The sequence below is a fragment of the Protopterus annectens genome, chromosome 13.part0 (genome assembly GCF_019279795.1).
Source record: "Protopterus annectens isolate FY-2018-M chromosome 13.part0, PAN1.0, whole genome shotgun sequence".
NCBI classification, from domain to species: Eukaryota; Metazoa; Chordata; order Ceratodontiformes; family Protopteridae; genus Protopterus; species Protopterus annectens.
In genome coordinates this window covers 1,259,012,526-1,259,034,026 of record NC_056747.1, presented here as the reverse complement: position 1 = coordinate 1,259,034,026, position 21,501 = coordinate 1,259,012,526, and the positions used below count along the sequence as shown (strand labels likewise).

Below are 21,501 nucleotides of genomic sequence, written 5' to 3'. Positions count from 1 at the left end.
AGATGGAGATGAACAGGAATAAAACCAGTAACTTGGAAGTTGACAGATGGGGGATTACAAAGCAATACTTATATTTGCAAAACGTGACAGAAAAAGAAAATGTGGAAATATTGGACTTTTTTGACTTTGTTAAACTTGTAGGGGACTCTAAAGCATAAGGCCTACTTCATGTCACTAAAGTTCTAAAAAATACACAGGAAAGGGGAAGAAGAGGGAGAAAGTTAACTGTAAGTAAAACAACATTTTTTCTTAATACTAATATTTCTTATAGTGCATGATTTTCCTTACATACTATAAAGTAAAGTTTTCTCAGTTATCTTTAAGTGTAATGGGAATACTAATGTAAATGAGTGCTCTTTTTTCCTCTCATCGTCTGTCTTTCTCTTTGTTCGGATTTAAGAAATGTAGGCACTTCAATGTAAAAAATGAAGAAATGTCTGGTCAAAAGAGCATGACAAAAGAAAAACTGATATACTTTTTTTCATTCTTACATAGGGAACTGACTGGATTAAGCCCTTAGCTTGATCTAGTAAATTTTAGGAGAAAGCAAGTAAATGAAAAAGAACATTGAATATTATAAAACTTTTTTTTCTAGCAAATGAATGTATTAGTACCAACTCTGTATCTGGTTCTCACTTCTCCATGGAGACAAATTGATTAAGAGAAATGGCTAGGAAATAATGTTTTCTGAAAGCATTCACCTATCTAGGAGAGCTATAAAGATAAGACAAAACCAGACAGCACTTAGTAGAAGCACATGCTGCACCATGTGTCTTAGCTTGGATAACCTTTCTTTCAGGTTAGCCCAAGTTTGAGTGTGTAGTTGTCACTATGAACACTTCTTCCTATTAGGATGGTAGAACGTCAATATTGGAAGATATACATGACTTTGTGTGTTGGTAGTAATAGGTTTTAGGGGGGTATTGGGTGTTTTTTTTTTTGAGGATTTTCAATAAAACAAAATATTTTGTAAGATGTAACATAGGCTCAAATGGATATCACAAGAAACAACTGTATAAAATATCAACCTGCCAAACAGTGTATGCATGTAACACAAAAACTGGAACTAGGCACTTAACAAAACAGCTATTACACATAAAAGGTGGGAATAATTTTTTAACACAATGATGCTTTCTATAATGTCTTTAAATGTCAATGGTCTCACAGATAAATACAAAAAAGAATGACTAATGAACTATATTAAAATGTAGACTGCAAGTAGCTATGCTACAGGAGACACACTTGAAAAGAACTGAACATGTGAATTTGATAAGGAAACTTTTCAGGATGGTTATTCAGCAGCATACCTGGGACAAAGGAAAAGAGGTGTACTTATATAAATTGCAAGAGGAGCTCCAATAGTGATAGAAGAGGATAAAGAGATACTAATGGTAGATTTGTAGTACTAAGTGGGTACTGGCAAGGGAGGAGGAGTACACTGGCATGTATTTATATTCCCCAAAAAATGCTATAGTGGAGCTTAAGAAACGTCTGGGAGAAATAATCAGCCTTCAGCAAGAAATATCACTTATAGGTGAGGACTGGAATTTGGGTTGCAGCAGTGAAGATATGTCTGGGGGCCCAGAAGGAAAAATATAACAAAGGAAGGTAGATTTTTTAAGAAATTTTGAAAATATTTGGCATGGAAAATGTGAATTCAGTACTAGGAGTTTTGAGTGAATTTACATATTATTCCCCAAGATACAAAAACTGGGCTAGGCTAGACAGAATTTAATTTCACAGAAAAATGTGCATTTAATTGAAAGTCTTGATACACACTAAATAATTATTTCAGATCCTGTGCCAATAATAACTAAAATGCAAACACAGGGAAATGAAATAAAAATGAGGCACTGGTGCTTTTCCACCCATCTGTTGAAAAGACAGGAATTTAAGGAAAGGGTTGTGGAAATTATTCAGGAGCTAGTAGAGTAGATAGAATTTTTTTTTCAAAAAATATAGCTAGAAGGTGGGATAAAATTAAAATGGAGTTTAAAAATAGGGTAGAAATAAAAGAAAGATAGAAATGGTTAAGAAGCAACAAGAATTATTTAGATGGACTGATAAATGTTAAAGTATTGCTGAATAGGGGAAATCTCACAGAACAAGAACAGGATCAACTACAGAATGCTAAACAGAAAATAAGGGGATTACCTTGATAATACGCATGAGTTTAGAAACACTGCTGTTAAACAACTGTATTTGATAATAACTGTACAGCACAAAAATGTTTAGCACAATGGCACAGGCAGCAGAAAGTAGAAAGGACTGTTGCCAAGCTTAGGAAGCCTATAACAAGAAAATAAAAGATCCTGTAGATAAATAATTCAGAAATTCTATGAAAGTCTGTGTAAAGCAGAGAAATGTAGAAATCAAGAAAAAGTACAGATGGAAATATTTATGGAAGAATTAAATATGTCAAGGTTAGAGGTAGATGAAGCTCAATTAATAGCAGTTAGGGTAGGAGGAGACGAGAGAAAAATGGTGATGTATAACCAATCTACAGGAAAGTTCCCAGGAATAGATGGTATTCCTGTGGAAATTTGGAAGCAAGGAGGGAAATAACTGATAAAGATCAGGAAGGTTTTCTTTAACTGTATTTTAAGAAGAAAGCAGTAGTGCTGTAATACCTAAAGAGGGAAACAACCCATCAGATCTAGCTTCATAGAGATGTATGTCAATACTTAACCATGATTATAAAGTATTTATGTCTATAATGGCTAAAAGAATGGCAGAAGTGAAGCCAAAATTGATAGATATAGATGAATGTGGTTTTTGTGGAGATGAAGCAAACATTTGACATTAACAGAACATTGATGATCTAGAAGGAAGCAGAATGTAAGAAAATACCACTGTTGTTAGTGATGTGTCTTGATGCAAAGAAAGTGTTTGACAGAGTAAACTGGGACTTTGAGTAGGGCAATGGAAGCATTTGCCTTCCATAATAAAATTATAAGGTTGATTAGGAGGATATTCTGGGAATTCCAGAAACAGTTGTTTATTCAGTTCAAAATTTGCCTGAACAGATGCACTCTCATTTCTTTAAGAATAGTGTGCTAGCGTGAGAAAATGCACTGTAGTGCAGTCAGACAACCCCATAAATTATGCATAGAAAGGCGGAAAACAGTTTTCAAAAATGACGACTTTGAGAAGATGGTGGAAACTCAAGATGAGTATGAAGAACATGGGCACAGTATATGTGAAGAGAAATTTGATGTCTAGGATTAGCAGCCTAATATTTATTAAGTGAAGGATAAAACTGAGCAAACACAGAGGAAGAATCTTAAGCATAATGATTTGGCTTTGCAGTTTCTTTGAAAAAAAAATATTTAGATGAGAATATATTGAAAGCTGCTGTTTTAATCTGATATAGTGACATCTGCTTTCATGAAATAACAGTATGAGATGGCTTAAGTAAAGTGCAGTTTTATCATAATTGTGGACTGCATCTGAATGGGTGAATCTGCCATTTTCAAGTTAATCTTCAAGTTCATCAAAGGAGAAGATCCCAACAGATTATGTATGTATTTCCTGGAGTCACAGGGTCATGATTATTTATATGTATATATATATATATATATATATATATATCTATATAGGGTTCCTATCACATAGTCAAACTTTTACAAGTTCAAACTACATATGGTCGAGACCATGCGTTCGAATTTGTAAAAGTTTGAGCATTTGAATGGAAATCTCCGTAAGTGGAGGCTTCCATTCACTTCAATGTGGTGCAATCTCGGACTTGGTATATTTAAGTAGCAGGGGGTGTGGGGGCTTACAAGTTATTGTTTTGTCCATTGTGTAGTTATTTTTTTTTGTAGAGTCGAAGTTCTGTAACTTTGAACATAATGGTTCAACCATTAGGTGTTCGGAGTTACGGAACTTCGACTATCCAATATAGACCCATATATAAGGCATTCTATAGTTATGTCAAGAATCTAAATGGCAATGCTCAGATCTGCTCTGAGCTACAGCAAAATGGCATTAAATATACTGATCCCAAGGATATTGCCAATATCCTGGCAAATCGATTCAGTGTCAACTTCACCCCCCCCTCACCCCCTAAAGGGCCCATCTCAATACCAAAAGATTGCCAAATTCCGATAATCATGGCCACACAGGTAAAAAATGCACTCTCCAAAGCTAAGAATACAGCATCCATGGGACTAGATGACATCCCAGGCTGTGTTCTACATGAACTACAAAATGAACTGGCACCTCACCTAAGTATCATGTTTAATCATAGACTCACCTCAGGCTTCATGCCCAATGAGTGGCGCACAGCTACAGTTATCCCACTCCACAAGGAGGGATCCACCTTGGATCCTGGGAACTATCGCCCCATCAGTCTGATGAGCCTGATCTGCAAAGCCATGGAACGCATTATCATGGGACTTATAAATAAAGACACTGGCAACCTTCAAACACTGGACCCCACCCAATTTGGTTTCATAATGGGCCAATCTTGTCTCCTCAACCTGATAGACTTCTTCAAATCAGTCTCCAGAGCCATGGACGAGGATAAAGCAGTCCATACAGCCTATCTGGACCTTGCCAAGGCCTTCGACACCATCCCCCACTCTGGAATCATAGATAAACTTACTAAGGTGGGCATTAATCCTTACATCACTCGATGGGTTGCCAACTGGTTTACTGACAGAACACACACTGTAAAAGTAGCCAACTCAAAATCCAGTTCCAGATAAGTGACAAGCAGAGTACCTCAGGGTTCAGTCCTGGGACAACTCTTGTTTGGCATCTACTTCTCTGAAGTACAGGCCAGCACTAAGGGACTCTGGCTAACAAAGTTTGCAGATGACTTGCAAACTGGGAGCCATTATTGAATCCCTAAATGATGTGGATATTTTACAAAAGGGCCTTACAGAAACAGATGCTTGGTGCCACAGCCATGGGCTCAAGCTCAATGCCAAGAAATGTATGGTTATCCCCTTTGGGAAAAACCATGTACCCATGAATTACCACATAAGTGGCAGTACACTAAACACTGAAAATGTGATAAGGGACTTAGGGACACAGGTGGACAGTGGTCTCACCTTCGATAACCACATAGCCACAACAGTCAGGAAATCCTTCTATGTGGCACACCTCAACACTAAGGGCTTTTCATCCAGAAAAAAAAGAGGTCATTGTCCCACTGTACTCATCCCTCATTAGACCCATTATAGAGTACAACACCCCATTTGGTATGTACCTCACAAGACATCTGCAACAACTGGAAAGGCCACATAAATACCTCACTAAAAGAATCACAGGCCTAAAGTAGATACCCCATGCTAACCATCTAAAAAAAATCCAGCTGTACTCTGTCACATATCGCCTACTCAGAGGCAATCTCTGCTTAACATACAAGGCCATGTCAAACCCAGTGCTGTTGGACATGCTACAATTAAAGAAATCCCAATCCCTCAGAGCCACATGCTCCAGGGATCTAAACCTGGTCATCACAATGAACAAAACATGATGAAGGGTTAGGTTCCTGACCTAGAGACTCCCCATACTATGGAACAGACTGCCCATACATGTCAACTGAGCGCCGCTTTGGCCTTCTTCAAAAGGAACCTTGACGATTGGATGGGAGATAGGAAATTCACCCCGGGGATCATATCAGTCGCCCTGCTAGACAGGGGACCAGGGAAGTAATTATTCTGGGAAGAAATAGCCAGGGAATTGTTATGGCTAGGCTTGTATAGGCCCTAGGGTCAATAGCCTAGTACCAACCTATGACCCTATATATATATATATATATATATATATATATATATATATATATATATATATATATATTTGCTTTTTGGAAAATTTCCAGGTTTAGCTGGACTGAATTTGTAGAGCTAAAATCCAGTATAATTTTTTATATCCAAGAATATGTGATCAAACTTATCTAGAGAAATTATTTTTTTGAGCTATGATACAGAATCAGAAATGCCTAGACACAGTAAGGCTCAAAAATGGAAATCAGAGTCTAACCCAACTGTACTAGAAGTGGTGAATATAGCAACAGAGACAAAACAATTGGAATTGGGATCTTTAGGAGCAAATTACGTAGAAGAAAATGGGAATTGTGGGAACAATGCATGCAGGGGACAAATGAGGATTAAAAGAAGGCAAGATTTGAAAGAGCTATGCAACATTTGACTAACAATGATTGGGTAGATTATAACTGATGTATAATGTTTGCAACTAAAATTATGTCAATACGGTTTGTGATGTATAACGCTTGCAGCTAAGAATATGTTAATATGGTTTGTTTCATTTTTATTAATGTATGATTGCCTATGTCATAAATGATACTTTAATAAAGCTGTGTCTTGTTTAAAAAAAAAGGATCTGTGTCCAAAATCCCACTCTTTCTTTATTTCTTGAATTACCCCCTATGTTATCATCATCCCTTTCCACTTTGACTTTTAGCTTTCTCTTTGTGTTATGTATAAGAACCTTAAATGTGTAGCTGTAAAATACCCCTTCAAATCAGATAATCCTAAACTTCCTTGTTCTATTGGGAGGATCAACTTATCTCACTTGACTCTTGCCCTCTCCCTTTCCAAATACAATCCTTCAGCTCTTTATTAATTACTATCTACAACTTCCCCTCTGGTTGATAAAAATGTGCCTAACATGTATAAAACTAAATAGACTAAAAACATTTTACTGCTTGTATCTTCCTATCCATAGGTAAGAGTGTCCAGATTCTCAATTTTTGTATTATCTTTTTAGTCTCCTCCCACATATCCTTAGCTGCCGTAACAAAATCATTTTTAATCCTTACTCCTAAATATTTCATCTTATCATGTCCCCATAAATATGGGTACTAATGAACCAATGCATGTGTGGGTACATCATTTATAGCTATAGCATTTGTTTTATCTTCATTAATTTTATATCCTGAAAAATAAAACAGAACTGTCTAAGAATGTTCCATAACACTGAGATGTCCTTTTAAGTTTCCATTATGTACAAAATATCTGCAAATAAAGCCAACTTGTCTGAACACCATACCAATTACATCGTTGATGTGTTTTGGGTATTAGAACCACCACAGTTTTTTTCAGGATGTTAGTGTCTCCCCTCCTTTTAAAATACTTTTAAATAAAACCTTCCTGATTATTATCACTTTCTTCCCTCCTAGCTTCCAAACTTCCACCGGAATACCATCTATACCCAGAGACTTTCTTGCAGATTGGCTATGGTTGTACATCACTGTTTTAATCTCTTCTCCTCCTATCTTAACTGTTAATTGTTGAGCCTCATTAATCTAACCTTGGCATATTTAAGTTTTCCATAAATATTTCCATTTGTGCTTTTCCTTGATTTCAACACTTAGTTTATTTTATAAACTTTCCAAACTATCTCTAATACCTCTACAGGATCTCTGGTTATTTTTCTTGTTATAGTCTCCCTACATTTGGCAACAGCCCTTTCTACTTTCTGTTGCCTAATTCAAAGTTCCAAAATTTCTTAGCAACCTTTCTTAACTCTTATACATATTATTCAGGTACTCCCTTATTTTCAGTTTAACACCATGCATTTGTGTCTCTTCTTGATCTCTGAAATTCCTCTTAGTATGTAATACTTTAATCTTTGTCTACCTTTCTTAATAATTCTTGTTAATTCTTAACCAGATCTCTCCTTTTTTTTATTTCTAACATATTTTAAACATTATTTTCATTTCATCTCATTCACTAGCTTTAACATCTGCAGTACTTTCTATCTTCCCTAATAACTCCAAAATAATTTCTACTACCCATTCCTTAAATTCCTCTCTTTTTAACAGGTAGCTGGCATCTCACCTTTAAATTTTACCATGCATTTTTATCTTAGTATTTATTGATGTTTGATCTGAAACAGTTATTGGATGTGTGTCAAAGTTCTCAATTAAATGTGCATGTTCCTGTGAAATATAATTTCTGTTTTGTCCAACCCATTTATTTTACTTTGGGGAATAATAATGTAAAATTGTCTCCAAGTTCCTACTACTGAATTCATGTCTATCATACCAAATGTTTTTATAAATTTCTTCAGAGCTCTGCCCTCTTTTATAATATTTTCCCTTCTAGGCATCCAGATACATCATCATTGCTGAAAAACAAATTCCAGTCCCCACCTATAAGTCATATTCCCTGCTGAAAGCTGATTATGTCTTTCAAAATATTTTAAGCTCCAGAATAGCAGTTTTAAGTGGAATATAATTACATACCTTATCAGTAGCCTAGCCCCTTAGTACTTTAAATCTGTCATTATTATCTTTTTCCCCTCATCTGTCCCTATTGGAGCTCCTCTAGCAATTAATATAAATACTCATTCTTTCCTTTGTCCCTGCTTTTCTGATGAATATCCATCCTGAAATGTTTTTTATTTATTTATTAAATTAACATTCTCAGTTCTTTACAAATGTGTTTCCTGTAGCATTGCAATTTACACTCTGCATTTTTTAACATCATTAAATATTATCTCTTTCTGTCTATACCTGATAGACCATTCACATTCCAAAATAATATGAAAAGTGTCACAATTATGGTAATATATATATACATATATATATATATATATATATATATATACAGTGGCTTTTTTAATTGTCTGTTTCCAGCTTTTGTGATTGGCAAACCCACTAATATTTGACAGGTTAATCCTAAAAAAAAATAAAACACCCCCATAACCCTGTTAACTTAATACAAACACACATAGCTGTGCAAATCTTCAAATAATGAAGTTTAACCCTCCTAATAGGAACATTTGTCCCAAATAGACAGCTGCTAGCATAGATCTTAATTAACCTGAAGTTGAGATTATCCTTGCTAATATGCATGTTATTCATGTGTTTCTAATTACACTAATTGATGTCTACTCTTTTTTTATTTTTATTCCCCCCAGAAGTGAAAACAACTAGCATGATTTCAGAAAAAAAGAAAGATTTTTAGTGTTGAAGAAACTAGGCTTTTCTTGCCCTGTCTTCAGCTTTTCATCAGGTAAACATAAGAAAAAAAATGTCCTTTGTTACAGCCTGAAAGACAAGCTGAAACATGTATTGCTAAAGGAAAACGTTTTATTTTATTCAGTGCTCGCATATTTACTTGTTCCCATTTAAAATTTGTTATTAGATTAAGCTAAGGGTCTTAATCCAGACATTCACCTATACAAAAGAAAAAGAAAGCATATCAACATTACTTTACATATATTATGATCTGTGTGTTTTTGGGTGCATCCCCCACATCAAGAACTGAAGATTACAGCTGTTTAACTTAATTATGTTTTTGTTTAGTTTTTCTTCTCTTTTTGCACTGTACTGCCTACATTTCTCGATGCCAAAAAAGAAAGAAAGAGAAGAAAAAGGAAAATGGGCATCTGTTTACTTTAGTAACTTTTAACTGTATCACATACAAGAACAACTAAGAATGCTTTACTATAAAACATGCAATTTATATTGTGAAAATGTTCATAGAAATACTGTTAAGAACAGAAACCTTTTTTGTCTTCTTTCCCTTCCTCAGTGTCTTTCCAAACATTAATGACATAAAGTGAGGCAAATGCTTTTCAGTTCCCCACATTTAACAAAGTCAGCAAAAGTCCACTCTTTCCAATTTTTCTTATTCAGCCATGTTTCATAAATTAGATTGATGCTTTTTTAGTCTTACATTTATTAACTAATTTCCATCTTCCTGGCCTTCTTCCTGATTATCACCATTTCCCAACTCCAGATTTGTGTTCCTTTCCAATGTACTCCCGATTCTTTTGATCAACTCCTGTTTTTTTTTTTTTTCTGTTTCTCAAGAAATTTCCTTTTGAACATTGGAAAGAGTTTCACTGGCAAAGTCTCTCAGTGTGCTTTATTATCACAAGAATGAGCATCAGAGTCCCCTTCTGCTTGATGGCTAACTTTTTGTTGGACAAACTTTTGTATTTCCTCCTTAGACCATTCTACATAAAAAATGATGTTGATCTTCCAGGAAAATTCTTCTGAAGATAGCTGGATGCAGCAGCTTGAGTCTTACACCTGCTTCTCAACATTCTCTGATTACAGGAATAAAAGTGTTTCTCTTCTACCTGGTGTACAGTGAATAATAATTTTACATAAATGCTCTACTGTCTCTAACTTTTAATACTTTGTCTTTTTGCCACAATTTTGTCAGGATCTATTTGTCTCGTGGCAGGTTTGCATCTTTACTAATACAGGTTGTGTCTGTTTATTCCAGTGGTGGCTTGTGACTTCAAATCAAAGGGGGGATGCAGGAGACAGCTGAACAACTGAATGGGTGGGGCCAATGGGAAGTGGTGTGGCCAACTACAAAGGGGTGGATCTATGCTAAAAACTGCAAAAACTGGGACTTTAATTAAATACACTGCCCTGGGTACCACTGCCAAACCATCATTATGAAAGTCCAATCAAGGCAAAATGAATTGTAGAAGAAAAAAAATATTTAAATGCATTGGCTACATGACAGCTTACTTAATATCTAGATGGAAACAAAAAGTTTGCGAGGCATAAAAAAATAAATTACTTTTTAAATACATTACTGGAATGCCAGTCAAAATCAAGTATAAGAAAACAAACAGCACTCAACTCAAACCACTTCTCCTTGCACTGCAGTTCTAACTATAATTTATATTCACCTTTATAAAAGTACCAAGTAACATGCTAAAAGTAGCAATCTCTGTGATACCCCCACTTGTAAAAATGTTTCTTATCCAAAAAAGACCTGCTGCCTGACAACAATTATCTACTTGTTTCATAGGTAGGTACTAGGCTATTGCCCTTGGGGCCTATATAAGCCTAGCCAAAAATGTTCCCTGGCTTTTGCCACCCAAGAAAGTTATTTTCCTGTGCCACCATCTAGCAGAGCCACAGAAGTGATCCCCAGGGTGAATTTCCTATTTCCCATCCAATTGTCGAGGTTTTTCTTAAAGAGGGCTAATGAGGAGCTTTGCTTGACATGAATGGGTAGTCTGTTCCAGAGAAGGTTTAGGTCCCTGGAGCATGTGGCTTGGAGGGATTGGGGTTTCTTTAGGCGATTCTATTATGGCACCTATTTTGCAGTCATCTGTGAACTTTGTTAGCCAAAGACCTGCTGTACTAGCCTGGACTTCTGAGAAGTAGATGCCAAACAGGAGAGGACCCAGGACTGAGCCCTGTGGTACTCCACTTGTCACTGGTCTGAAGTTGGATTTGGAGTCGGCTACTTTCACTGTGTGGATTCTGTCAGTGAGCCAGTTGGCCACCCATCTTGCGACATAGGGATTTATATCTAGTTTAGTGAGTTTATCTATAATTCCAGAGTGGGGGATGGTATCAAAAGCCGTGGCAAGGTCAAGATAGGTTGTGTGCACCACCTTACCCTCGTTCATGGCTCCGGTGACTGCTTCAAAGAAGTCAATCAGGTTTAGGAGACATGACCTACCTTTTACAAACCCAAACTGAGTGGGGTCCAGAGTTTGGAAGTTACCTATGGCCTTGTTTATAAGCTCCAAGATGATACATTCCATGGCCTTGCAGACCAGGAAAACATGATCAAAGTAAAAAATGAACAGTAAACAAGAAACAAGTTTAAGGTAAATTACTTAAAGAATTACTGCACAGGTTATGGACCATACATGATAGATTGGCATTCTGTTTAGTTTAGGAGTAACGCCTGCAAAGATGACTGCAAGTCACCAACAAATTTAATGAGCTTCTGAAAATACTGTAATCCTGTCCTTTATTACAAATACTGTCATATGCATTTCAATACCTAAGGCTTATACGCTATCTAGTTATGTAAATATTCTCTGCATGGCAACAACAAAAAGGCTTTCAATGTTGGTAATTCTGTAACAGTATGCTTAGTAAAACTTACTTGTATCTTACAGTCTCAGACAAGCTTACCTGATGGCCATTAAAGAATTGCGACTTAAACAGAGCAACAGGCACTGCAACAACATACATTTTCTGAATAAGAAGAAGCATAAATCAACAGTATACAAATATGACATAAAACCAGAGCATTCTGCAAAAACCAAGGACAGATGAAAAGCCACTTGTGTCTACCTTGGATGATGGGATACTCTGCACACTTACACTGGAAACTCCTCCTTGCCTTGTTTGGACACATCCTGAGTCTCTACAGGGGGGAGTGGGGTGCAACAAGTATGTCACAATTTAAAATGTCTCTGGCTGACAGTGATGGCCCTGACACATTTGTCATACTTCTCAGCCTCAGAGCAAGAAATCTGGAAAAAGCCATAAACAGAAGTGGGACAAAGGCCCAAAAAAAGGAGAATTTTTAAATATCGCTCTTATAAACTTAGAAAGATAATAAAATAGTAGGTCTTGCATTGGTATGAATTTTCTGAAGGGTATGAAATCTGAAACTCAAATGTCTGTCATTATGTTCTAGTTTCAGTCTTTAATGATTTACCACTAATTTGCCAGAAAACCACAATTTTATGAAAAATGGACCAAAAATGTGATGCAAAAATATAAAATAGCTACACAATACAGCTGGTAACCTGTCAAAGAAGGGACACTTTTTTAATATTTATACTATTAACTTGAGCAGCTGACAAAATAAGAGAATCTACATGCATTTCTGAAATTAAAGGAAATCTATAATTCTGATCATTACAATTATTTATTAATTGTAAACCCTCCACGTTTTCTTCCAAATTTGCCATTTTGCGGAGGGATTATTAGGAGGAGAGCAACATTTTAAGCCAAAATCGGTAACAGTTGAGAGGTTTGTATATACCTAATTCTATAAAGTGATTTATTTGCACATACTTCTCATCCTCTTAATGCAGGAAATATGGACAAGGCCAAATATATTGGGGGAACATACAGACAGTACTAAAAATTGCTCTTGTATAAACTTAGACAGCTGACAGAACAGCAGGTCTTGCTTTAGCATGCATTTTTCTGAAGAGTATGAAGTCTGAAACTCAATGTCTGTCATTATTTAGTGACTTCATTCCTAATTGATTTGCCAGAAAACCACAAATTTTATGAGGAATAAACCAAAAATAAGCAAAAATCTATTCATTCTGCAGAAATCTGGACAGTTAAGAGGTATAGTTCAATTGGGGCTGTCTGAGTTTGCCATCCTTAACCCCTCATAAAGTCATGGTTGAATGGGGCCTCTCCCTGCAGCTATTCCAAAGTCCCATTACTTGGCTATTTCACCCCATTTACCATAAACACTGTAATGTGCATACTGCTTTACTTCTATGATGATTTAGATTTCATTTAAAAGTTTTATTTTACATTTTACAGCAGAAACACTAATAGACATCTGCTAAACAAAGCAATGCAGTCTCACAATGAAAATAGACTTAGCATTAGAACTTCTCTGCCCTTGAAACTCACATTAATTGAAACAGGATAGAAATCCACATTCAAAGAAAATACATCTGGCCAGTAGCAGATACAGATTAACTTTGGGCTGTTTTCAAATCATAGGCCCCTTGCACAGGAAACATATATGTGTTCTTTCATACACCTTCCTGATTGTATTAAATTATATTCCTTGTATAATACAGTTCAGCGGTTAGAGGGCACTTTAAATTTATTGTTTTGAACATTTTTCCAGTAAACAATGAAACAAAATGCATGCACCAATAATGACAAAACTGCCCAGTTCAGAACATTTCCATCATAAAAGTCTACTCAAACTTCTACAGTCCACTAATATCAGTAAATATGCACAATCTCTGATGAAGTAAAAGGCATCTAAATAATTCCACATTAAAAAGATCTGTAACTAATGAAGAGGTTGCTGCTAGCAAACAACTTTATATTTCATTGTTTCATCTACAAATAAAGTGACTGTTGTTGAGGAACAAATTGACTATATTACATTAAAAAAATGATAAGCTAGTAATATTGCAATAGGGAATGGATGGCAAACTGATAACAGGTTCAGCGTTACTAGGTATCTCTGCCAAAGAGGACATTCTCAGGACTGCAGCATCCACCCCCTTTAAAAGTACAACACAGTACAGTATCAGCAATGCATCTATATACTGTGGGAGTAGAACCCACAGCCTTCTGCATTAAAAGCAAGTGCACTACCTGTTGTGCTATTAACAGTACAAGCAGACTCAGCATAAGTAGCATTAAGCTTCTCTTTAAGCTCTCAACACCTTGTAAAATCCACTCAACACTTAACTGTATGTCTCAACTTTGAAGCATAAGAAATCTGGAAAAAGCCAAAATTTATTGGGGGGGGGGGACAAAAGCCCAAAAACTAGGGACACATTTTAAACATTGCTTGTATTATCTTGGAAAGTTGCTAGAATAAAATGCTGTTTTACCACCATGCATTTCACTGCCAAGGCCTGAACCTTGGACCCTGTACACTATAGTTAGAGCAAAATATCACTATGCCAAATCAGCTGTTTCTTGAAAGACAGGTAGACAAACTTAAATGGCTATCATTTAGTGAATTCAGTTCTCACTATAGCTCTCAATCTCTTAGCACAAAAAAACTGGACAAAGCCAATAATAGGGGAATACAGCTCCCAGACATATTCAGTAAATTTAATTGTCACCATAGCTCTCAAATCTTAGCACAAAAAAAACTGGACAAAGCCAATAATGGGAGAATACAGCCCCAAAAATAGGGGCACATTTCAAATAGTGATCTTATAAACAGAAAATTGCTATAATAAAAGGTTTTGTGTTACCATGTACATTCTGAAGAATATGAAGTCTGAAATTCAAATGCGTATCATTATTTAGTGAATTCAAAATACAGAAAACCACAAATTTCACAAGAACAAAAATACCACACACACACACACACACACACACACACACACACACACACACACACACACACACACACACACACTCTACCTGAGCCATTGCTGCAAAGTCCATTGCATTCCTGTAGTTAAAATCCATTCTCCTTCCTGCAGTACAATCCATTACTGCAAAGTCAGTAAAAAGCCCATGAGAGCAAAGTCCTTCCCCTTCCCATGAGAGAAGCTGCTGCTACCCTGCCTGCAGACGTTGCAGTCTGATCCCCTTCCAGTCTATGCGGTTGTAATTGCATAGACTTCTGGGATCTCTGCTCTTGAATGCTGTCTTCCTAATCCGGACTGCTGGTGAGACAGTCCAGATTCTGTGCACATGCTCCGGAGTGGTTCACCAGCAGTCCAGATATAGGGAAATGCCGCAAGTGTGCATCCATGAAGTTCCAAGACTCACATTTTCTTTCTTTTTACAGATTTTCTTTCTTTTTTTTTTTTCTGTTTTACACCTTGGGGTGGGGGGACTGCAGTCCTGCAGCCCAATAGCACAAGTTGCCCCTGGCTTATTCATAGCCAGATTTGGAGCATACACATATTGTGACCTTTCCATTAACAGTTCCTGCTGTGGAATACCAGTCTGGTTGCTTATTTGTGGCATCATAAAATTAATACAGTCTGTTCCTTCTAGTTTCTCTGCACAGCAGAAAATCGAATAGTTTCTCTACGTGGTCTGAACTCTAATTCTACCATTTTTTGAAACTTCTCTTTGTAAACAGTCTCATACTCAACCAACCTTTTCTTCATTTCTACCTCTGATTTTTCCAGTTTTATCAGCTCATCTGAATATCTATTTAAAACTTCTTCCATTTTTTTCAGCCTTTTATTTGACTTGATATACTCATTCACTCTTTAATTTATTTTAATCATCTCTGAGCACATTTGACTTATTTTTTTTCCTCTGGATTGCAGGAAGCCATGTCTTGCATAAAAGCTGGAGCTTGTACTGCTTTTTGTTGAACAGCTACAGGATTCTTCCCAGTTAGTGTTTTCTATTCACCTTTTCTAATTTATTTTTTTTTCAGGTTCTCTTAGTTTCTTCTTTGGAAGAATCCAGGCAGTGTATTTACTAGCCAGTAACTACATTAAATAAAAATAACAGTTCCTAGCCCTTGTGTTTGAGTTTCTTTTTCACACTGGGAGACTTGTAGTTAAGCTGTTGATCAGTGTGCAGCCATCTCGGAAAGTCCCTATTCTGGTAGAGTTTTTAGCTGAATCTAGAATACAGGCTGCTGTTAAAAAGGGACATTTAGTAGGGATTAGGGAATATAAAATATTGCCTAATAACTATAAGAATCAGAGGAGGCTAGAAAAGAATGATAAGAGAGACTGGAAAAGCAATTTACAAGAAACAATGGTAGGGTTAGGGGGTGGCCTAATGGTTAAGGTGTTTGCCTTACAAACACAAGGTATGGGGTTTGAGTCTCACAAGGGATAATTGGCTAGGCTTAAAATGACTCGCAAGGGCAGTTAGCTTAGTACTAACCTATGAACCTATGACATACATATGGCTCCCAAGTATGCAATAAAGTACAAAAGGTTTACGATTTTGCTTGGACATGTTTGCATAATTTTTCTTTATACCCAAGCAGATTTCAAAGAATTAGCAAACATTGGAGGTGTGATGGGGTAAGAAAGAGGCAACTGTTAATGCATGTTTTGGGAGTTTAATGAGTTGTCAAATTTTAAAAATTCCTTACAGAGTACTTTGTCAGAAATATAGGGTGAGCAAGTGGCTGTAACTAAGAAAATTATTCTTTTGAGATGGGACACAGGATCTGAATTGCCTAAACACAGGAAGATCTTGTTATGTTTAATTCTGTCGGCTGCCAAAAAAGAATTTCTAGAAAATTAAAATCAACATTTAATAGATGAATGAACTGTATTTGAAGTATTTAATATTGTAAAAGAGATAAAAGGACTGGAAGAAAGGTCTTTAGAAAGGGGAAGAAGCAATTTACGTAGAAATAAATAGAAATTGAGGGAAGAATACCTGCAGGATAATGTTAAGCAGGAGGCAAGAATTCAGCAGGTTATGCAGTGCTGGACAATGATAGTTACATAGTTACAAGGAAAGAAAAGATAATGTATATAAATAGAAAAAATGTTAATATGGTTTATTTTCTTTTCTGTTAATGCATGTTTGCTTATGTCATAACTGATATTTTATTAAAGGTGTTTAAAAAGTCAGACGAAAGAGAACCTAGTAGCATAAGTAATTGCTGTGCTTCAGAACATTAAAAGTTCTTAAGCTGCAAAAAAATAATGGTAACAGCAGCAAAAGGATGGCATTATGTTTGACTGATGTGTGTTACACTTGTTTATCTTTCCAGTGAGTAAACGTTGTTCTTGCTCTCCTGTGACCAGTGTACTTTGACAACAAACAAACCTTGAATAAGACAAGCTCTGTAGGTGTATTGCAACAGAGCCCAAAGCTACCCTTTTCATCTACATTAGTGGCTCTTTTTAAAGCTGCAACTTTAGAAAACTGACACCACTGGAAGCGATCACAGAGGTATGTTCAAGAAACTGTGTCAAAGCTAATGTTCAGATGGCTGTTCAACTGCTGAAAACTTGTGCCTAAAACTGTCATTAAGAAAATGTGACATTTAGAACAGGAGAATAATAATGTCAGGTAATCCAAGCCATCAGGTATGTATCTTATACCTATTAAAAATGAAGTATTGCTCCTGTTACTATGCTAGGAAAATATTCTAGATCTACAAACTAAAAGGAGGATTTCTGAATATTACATATGTATTGAAGAATAACAAAGGAATACTACTAGATTTGATGTAAACTTAGTACATCTGACCTTTCCGAGAGTAGGTCTGTTTGACCATCTGGAGAGCGTGTGTGGGGACATTAATGTAGTTATTTCTTTTTTTTATTTTTGGTTGGGGGAGGCAGCTCTCACTAATGTGCTGAGTCTTAATTTATAGATGTCCCTCAACACCACCTTTTAATAAGTACTGTGGGAATTTGAGGAGACAGAAACATTTTAGAATTCTAACCACATGGTATACTGCCTGAATTTTGTTTGAACACAGATGAATATTCATATTTTGCTGTTCTGCTTTATGCTTTGTTTAATAGCTATAGCCACATTCTGCAATGGGTACATCTACAAGCAGCTACATTATACTGTTTCTGAATAAAATTCCAACATTTGAAGCGGAAGAAGTTGGTTAAATCTCTGTTAGAATAAGCAGGTGAGGATACGTAGCTGAGTGAAATTCAAAAACTATAGTCAGTTGCCTGATAGAAATAGCCATGCAGACAGCTGTGTATTGCTGTATGATGGATACATGGGGGTAGAAGTTGTTGGGTGCTGTGATGCAATGAAGAGGTATCTACCTGTCACAATGTTAACACATGAATGAGCCTACATTAGCTGGGGTATTACATTAAGCTGTTCTTTAGTGGGTGAAGCAGAAAAATATCTTTGCATTTTGACATGGTTAACAGTCATAAGTCAGTGTGGAAGGAAGAAGACTGCTGACTATGGCTTCAGTCGTGTTCACAGTCTGAGCACATGTCCTATAGAAAGATAAGGTAATGTGGAAGGGAAGCTAACCTCTCAAAAATAAAATGATTTATGGCAGTATATTAACCTACTTGTGAGACCTTAAATGTAAAACTGACTGTAGAATTAGCCCCAAGCAGAAAATGAGACAAGTGGGCTGTTCTGCTGACAATGTATATTTTTGCACTTATGAATTTGTTAGGTTGTTTAAATTAATGATTCTAACGTTATTGTTAAAGTTCAGAGCTATTAATTAAGAAACCTGAGCTTTAAGTAGTATAAATATGATATACATATCTGATATGACAGAAACAAGAAAATAAAGAAAGATAATTTCCATGAGTAAAACAAATTTATAACTTCATCACATTTATAAACTAGAGGACAAACCAGTAAATCACAAAGCTCCATTATTACCTTAATTTAAAGTTGAATGTGTCATATTTGTAGGTAGCAATACAGCTTTATGTATTTGTCTCTTTATTCACTGATTTATTTACATTTTCTGATCAGGAGGGTCCAGCTAGAAAGATTCCATTTTCAGAGGAGTGCTCTAGAGAAAAATCCCCAGAGACTTAAACAACCATGTACTTACATGTAAACAACTGCAAGAAATGTTTTAGAAAATTATTATACAAATGTTGCTGAGAATGACCTGAGATGTACCTCCCTGGACTACACGAAAAAAGACATGGAAGAGCTCTCCGATCTTGTAGCCCAGGCAGGTATGACCCTAGCCCTGAGTAGCATCCTGCCATCGCCCAGAATGATACCGCATTACAAGGACAAAATGATTGACTTCAACAATTGGCTAAACTTCTGGTGTCATTTTAAGGGGATCCAGTATCTGTCTGCCTGGGATGACATGGTCGACAGACCACGATGCTTTGCCAGAGATGACCTGCATCTGTCACCCCTGGGATTCCGGATACTGGCTAAGACTCTTGCTGCTGCTATAGTGCCTTTTTTAGGCAAGGTTCAAATGACAAATTCACCACCGTAACAGGAACAGGCAAGCAAAAACTGATGGTAATGCTACTCAATGCTAGAAGTCTAAATCTCAAAATGCACTTCCTCAAGGCACTCCTTAAAATGGAGAACATCGATATCTGTGCAGTGAGTCAGACCTGGTTCAAGGCTCCAGAGAGCACCCCTGCATTACCAGGCTATAACTCATACCATGCTTTTCAGCCACCTAACCTGGACCTGAACACCAAAGGCAGAGGTGTGACCATATTCATTAAGGATATCCACACCTCCAGGCTAGTTGCACAGCATAATGCATCCGAAGTTATCCAAGTGCAACTAACTCTGGGCAAAACTGCAATCCAAATTGTAGCTTGCTACAGATCCCCCACCATGCCCCAGGATTCCCACTCCTCTTTTCTTGATATACTGGAAAATATTAGGGTTCAACCAAACACCCTAATAATGGGCGAGTTCAACTACCCCACCATTAACTGGGAAAACTACTCATGTACCAACTCCTTCACTCAACACTTTCTGGAATTCATAAATTCCAGTGCCCTGGATCAACTTATCCACACCCCCACCAGGGGCAACAATATCCTAGACCTAGTCATTACCAACATTAGTGACTGGTGTTCCACACCTGAAGTCAACTCCTCGCTGGTCAGATCTGACCATAAGCTAATCACCCTAGATATCCACATCCTGCCCCCCCCCCCATTAAGGAGATCACAGTAAAACATTTCTCCAAAGCCAACTTCATGCTTCTTAAGACAGAAGTGGTGAACTTCATGACACCCATGCAGAGAGACAATACAGTTACGACTGTTGACTCCTACACAGATGCACTCTATAAGCACTTACACAAGTGCATGGATCATGCTATCCGAAACAGAACCAATACGCTATACTCCAAAAAAAGGAAGCCAATCTGGTGGTCCCCTGCCATAAACAAACAGAAGGAAGAAACTGCTGCAAAAGAGAGTAAAATCCCATGAGTGGAGGAGTTCCCTGGTCAGCCTCAGTAAGAAGCTGAGATCCCTTATAAGATCCTCCAAAGCTAGCTATGAAAACAAAATCGCAACTGACTCTGGGGACAACCGCAAAGCATTCTAGACCTAAGTCAAGAATCCCAATGGCAACACCCAGATCTGCTCTGAGTTACAGCAAAATGGCATGAAAATTACAGAACCAAATGATATTGCCAATGTTCTGGCAGATTCAGTGATAACTTTACCCCCCCACCCCCACCCCCTAAAGGGCCCATATCTATACAGGAAGAATGCAGATTCCCTGTAATCACAACTATGCAGGTAAAAGCTGCACTCTCTAAAGCCAAAAACACAGCATCAATGGGACCAGACAACATCCCAGGCTGTGTTTTACATGAACTTCAGAACAAACTGGCTCCCTACCTAAGCACCATGTTCAATCATAGTCTCACATCAGGCTTTGTGCCTACTGAACTGCGCACAGCAGCAGTTATCCCCTCCACAAAGGGGGAGCCACCACTGATCCCGGGAACTATCACCCTATTAGCCTGACAAGCCTGGTCTGTAAGGCCATGGAATGTATCATCAGGGAACTCATAAACAAAGACATTGGTAACCTCCAACTCTGGACCCCACCCAGTTCGGGTTTGTGAAAGGCAGATCATGCCTCCTGAACCTGATTGACTTCTTTGAGGCAGTCACCAAAGCTGTAGATGAGGGTAAGGTGGTTCACACAGCCTATCTTGACCTTGCCAAGGCTTTCAATACCATCCCTCATTCTGGAATTATAGCTTAACTCACTAAACTAGGTATACATCTCTACGTCACAAGATGGGTTGCCAATTGCCTCACTGACAGAACCCACACTGTAAAAGTTGCAGACTCCAAATCTGACTTCAAACCAGTGACAAGTGGAGTACCACAGGGTTCAGTCCTGGGACCTCTCCTGTTTGGTATCTACTTCTCTGAAGTACAGGCTAACACAGAAGACCTTTGGCTAACGAAGTTCACAGATGACTGCAAACTAGGAGCCATAGCTGAGTCCCCAAATAATGTGGACATCCTACAGAAGGGCCTCACTGAGACAGATGCCCCAGAGCCATGGCCTCAAGCTCAATGCCAAAAAGTGCATTGTCATCCCCTTTGGTAAAAACTCTGTACCCATGAACTACCACACAGGTGGCAGTCTACTTAACGCCAAATGTGTGATAA

General features: G+C 37.2%; 1 protein-coding gene across 4 annotated transcripts in view; it reads left to right on the top strand.

Annotated features, from left to right (window-relative positions):
* LOC122788239 (complement C1q tumor necrosis factor-related protein 4-like) overlaps positions 1-21,501 on the top strand; it is a 300,318-nt gene that overhangs the window by 40,197 nt on the left and 238,620 nt on the right. The window contains exon 1 of one of the 4 annotated variants that reach the window (XM_044055274.1): positions 17,191-17,317. The exons of 1 other annotated variant lie outside the window; for it this stretch is intronic. Coding sequence is in view for 1 of the 3 variants with exons in the window: in XM_044055273.1 (XP_043911208.1) it covers positions 17,431-17,454 (24 nt within the window). In the remaining 2 variants the exon portion in view is untranslated. 2 more of the 4 variants (XM_044055275.1, XM_044055273.1) reach the window with 2 other exon arrangements.